This window comes from Phragmites australis, chromosome 7, assembly GCF_958298935.1.
Source record: "Phragmites australis chromosome 7, lpPhrAust1.1, whole genome shotgun sequence".
In the NCBI taxonomy this organism is placed as follows: domain Eukaryota; kingdom Viridiplantae; phylum Streptophyta; class Magnoliopsida; order Poales; family Poaceae; genus Phragmites; species Phragmites australis.
In genome coordinates this window covers 27,236,279-27,239,543 of record NC_084927.1, presented here as the reverse complement: position 1 = coordinate 27,239,543, position 3,265 = coordinate 27,236,279, and the positions used below count along the sequence as shown (strand labels likewise).

Genomic DNA, 3,265 nt, shown 5'->3' with positions numbered 1-3,265 from the left:
AATTTCTTTGAGTTTCCTTCGGAGTCCATGGCCTACATGCAGAAAAATATTTGCATTAAGGCCCAGGTCCATCGTGAGCCTGTAGGGGCACTCTGACAGTTTTGATTAGTCCCATCTCTGAAAACCCACTGGATGCTCGCTTTTCGTTATCTTTTTGTTGGGCCTGAACCTAGCCAGTTGAGCTAAGGATTTTTCTGATCACCAAAATCGTCTAAAAAACTCTGAATCCCCGAATGGAGGGAGTCACACACTCTTATCGTGACACATTTGGTCCTTAATAACTGACGTCGTCATTATTTGTGCCGTAAACACTTTGAAATACGCGCCAAGTACCACGAACGCACGCTGGAATCGCAGATCAAGCCAAGTGTTCGCGGCAATCTGCGTATTGCAACTGCTTCATTTTTCTTTCGGATCGCACATATATCGCATGTATTTCATGAAGAGAAAAATACAACTGCTTCATTATTCAGGTTGAATAAACTGGCTCAGCCCCTGCATTTTATTATTACTACTAGTACATAGTACTCGTTAAACTCTGGTTTTCACTTCAGTCGCCAGTGTAAGTGTGCGACGCCAAGCATTTATTCTTCACGAGCCAGGCAATGCATGCATGAACCCGACACCTCTAGCAGGTGAGGTTGCTTCCCGGGTCGACGCCCAACTGCTGGCAGTACTGCTTGTAGAGGTTCACCCGATCGTTCATTTCGGCTGTGTTCTTCCCGTTGCACTCGAGGGCGCCGTTGATGGCCCTGATCGTCGCGCCGAACCCCTGGGGCATGACTTGGTGCACGTTGTTCATCCAGTACCAGAGCGCCGCCTTGAACGACACCACGGGGTCCTGCGCAACCTTGCTCGGGTCTGCCAGCCCGTCGAAGCCGATGAACTTCCCCGCCGGCCCGTAGTTGTAGTTCCACGACAGCTGCAGCGGGCCGCGCCCGTAGTACCCCTGCCCCGATACGCACGGCCACTGCGTTTTTTTGGGGTCGCAGTAGTTCATGCTCGCCCCGTTGATCTCGTTGATGTAGCACAGATCTGTTGTCACGTACATGCAAAGACACCATTCAAGCCATGCAAATTAAGGTTGCAACTACGTACGATGATTAGCGTGTCAATATATGTAGTCATAAATCCCGTGGACGAATGTTTCGACCGTGTGCATTTTAGTGGCGTTTTTAATCAAAACTTACGGCTGGTCTCGTGCGCGACGTTCGCGAAGAAGGCGGCGATCTCTTGCTTGCCTAAGACCTCCGAGCCACCTTTTGCGAAGTTCGGGAACGCGTTGGCGGCGTTCAGGAACGCGCTTCGCGTGTAGAAGCCTTTGCCCTCGCACCCGCTTCCGGCCTGGGACGTGATGCCGTTGAAGAACGAGTCGGTGACGACGCTCGCCACCGACGCGCCGCTGCCGCTGCCGCTGCCGCCGCCGCCGCCGCCCCCCGACGGGAAGCACGGGCCCGACTGGCACCCCTTGCCGCAGTAGGGTTTGGTCGTGCCGCAGAAGCCGAACTGGCTGCAGCAAAAGCCTGGCTGGCAGCCGCAGTTCTGCGCGGCCGCGGGGCCAGCGGCGCAGAGGAGGGCTAGCCCAAGAGCCAGGGCCGTTAGGATCGTCGGCGTTGGTGAGTTAGCCATGCTGATCTGCTGGGTATGTAAGAGGTAGCTAGCTTTAGTTGCAAACGATGTGTTATGAGGTAATTCGACGTGGGATGCTGCTAGCGTTTATATAGGGTGTGTTAGGTTCTCCGATAAAGTTTTGCAGAGTTGTATCATACAAATAGGTTGAGAGAAAATAGATTGAGTGGAGTCATATTTATTAGAAAAAATGTATGATTGGTTGTATCTATTTAGGCAGGTTGATCTAAGTTTCTGTTTAATTAATTAAATTTGAAGTCGTATAAGTAGATACAAGATTTAAAATTATAATTAGAGTTTACATCCGCTAGGCTAAGTTACAGAATCGATCTATGCTCTCGGATCAGAATAAGATCGTATATTTACACCCATAGATAAATACATACAATCAAACGAGATTTTTTTAAAGATTTTTAAGATTTTGAAGATCCGAAAGACCAATAAGACATCATGGCATCTTCTGGATGCATGGCATGCATTCGTCCATTCTACGTGGAGGTTGGACCAGTAGCTAGCTAGCTAGCTGGCACAACTGTTCCACAGTTTAAACTTGTGGCACATCTATCAACACGTACCCATCTGACTATCAGGTGTTCCAGCTGCAACGCACGTTACTGTAAGATATTGGATTTATTTTGTCGCCGCCGTGGACTACCTGGTGGAAATCCGCGCATGCGGCTGGCTACAAATCGTTCCTTTCTGGTATTTTTCCGCGTCTACGACGAAGACATTGCTGCCATCCGGCCGCCAGCGGCGGCCGTATGTTGCGCACAATTCCATGAACCACGCTTCACGCGTGTGAGAGTCTGTTGGTGACCTGCGTGTTCGACAACTATGTAACATCAGCGGTCAATCTAGAAAGGAATACTTCCAGGATCGGCGCCGGTGATGGCTGCTTAATTTTGACCGCACGCACAAGCCGACGCTTTTCCTTTGTTTTTTACTATTTAAGTGTTTGTGCATTACAATAAAAATAAAATTGGTATAAGATGACTAAACATATGCATAAATATTGTATATGTATAGATATTGTAAAAAAAACATAAATGATCAGGATTTTCAAAACTACTAAACACAATAAAAAAAGTGAAACGTAGATAACTTTGCAACAAGTAAACAAGTTTCAATGGCCATACCTGCAAGATTATAGCTCTTGCTTCTTCTGATGGATGAGATAACTCAGTCTTCCGGTCCAGACGACTAAATAGCATAAAAATAGAAGAGGGGAAAAAAATCAGGATAGGTGCTAGGGATATCTTTGCCAAAAATTACAGAATTTACATAAAAACATATGCATTCATCTGTTCATTAAAGATCAAAGCATAAGCATCAAGTAGAAACATGATCTCCACCATTCGAGCAAACATCTTATCAATAAAATTGAGTTGTCTATAAATGGAGAGCGCCCCTCCCCCGTCGCTCTGAAGATGATTAAATGAATCTGCAATATGTGAGATTGTATCACTCCAAGATAAAGAAGCTGAAAATCAAATATCATTACCAACCATAATATTTCATAAACTGAACATCGTATGTATATTTACAGTAAAATAAACTGAATATCATCATCCTTTTCAAAAGAAAAAAAATGAATATCATCAGTACCCAAATATTGAAACGTGATTGGCACATATTG

General features: G+C 46.0%; 1 protein-coding gene across 1 annotated transcript; it reads right to left on the bottom strand.

Moving 5' to 3' along the window:
* Window positions 1-402: 402 nt before the first annotated feature.
* LOC133924492 (endochitinase A-like) lies at window positions 403-1,699 on the bottom strand. Its single transcript, XM_062370063.1, has 2 exons — window positions 1,191-1,699; window positions 403-1,035 (listed from the first exon to the last, which is right to left on the bottom strand). Exons 1-2 carry the CDS (start codon window positions 1,627-1,629, stop codon window positions 629-631), a joined length of 846 nt encoding a protein of 281 aa, XP_062226047.1. The 5' UTR covers window positions 1,630-1,699; the 3' UTR covers window positions 403-628.
* Between the last annotated feature and the right edge of the window lie 1,566 nt (window positions 1,700-3,265).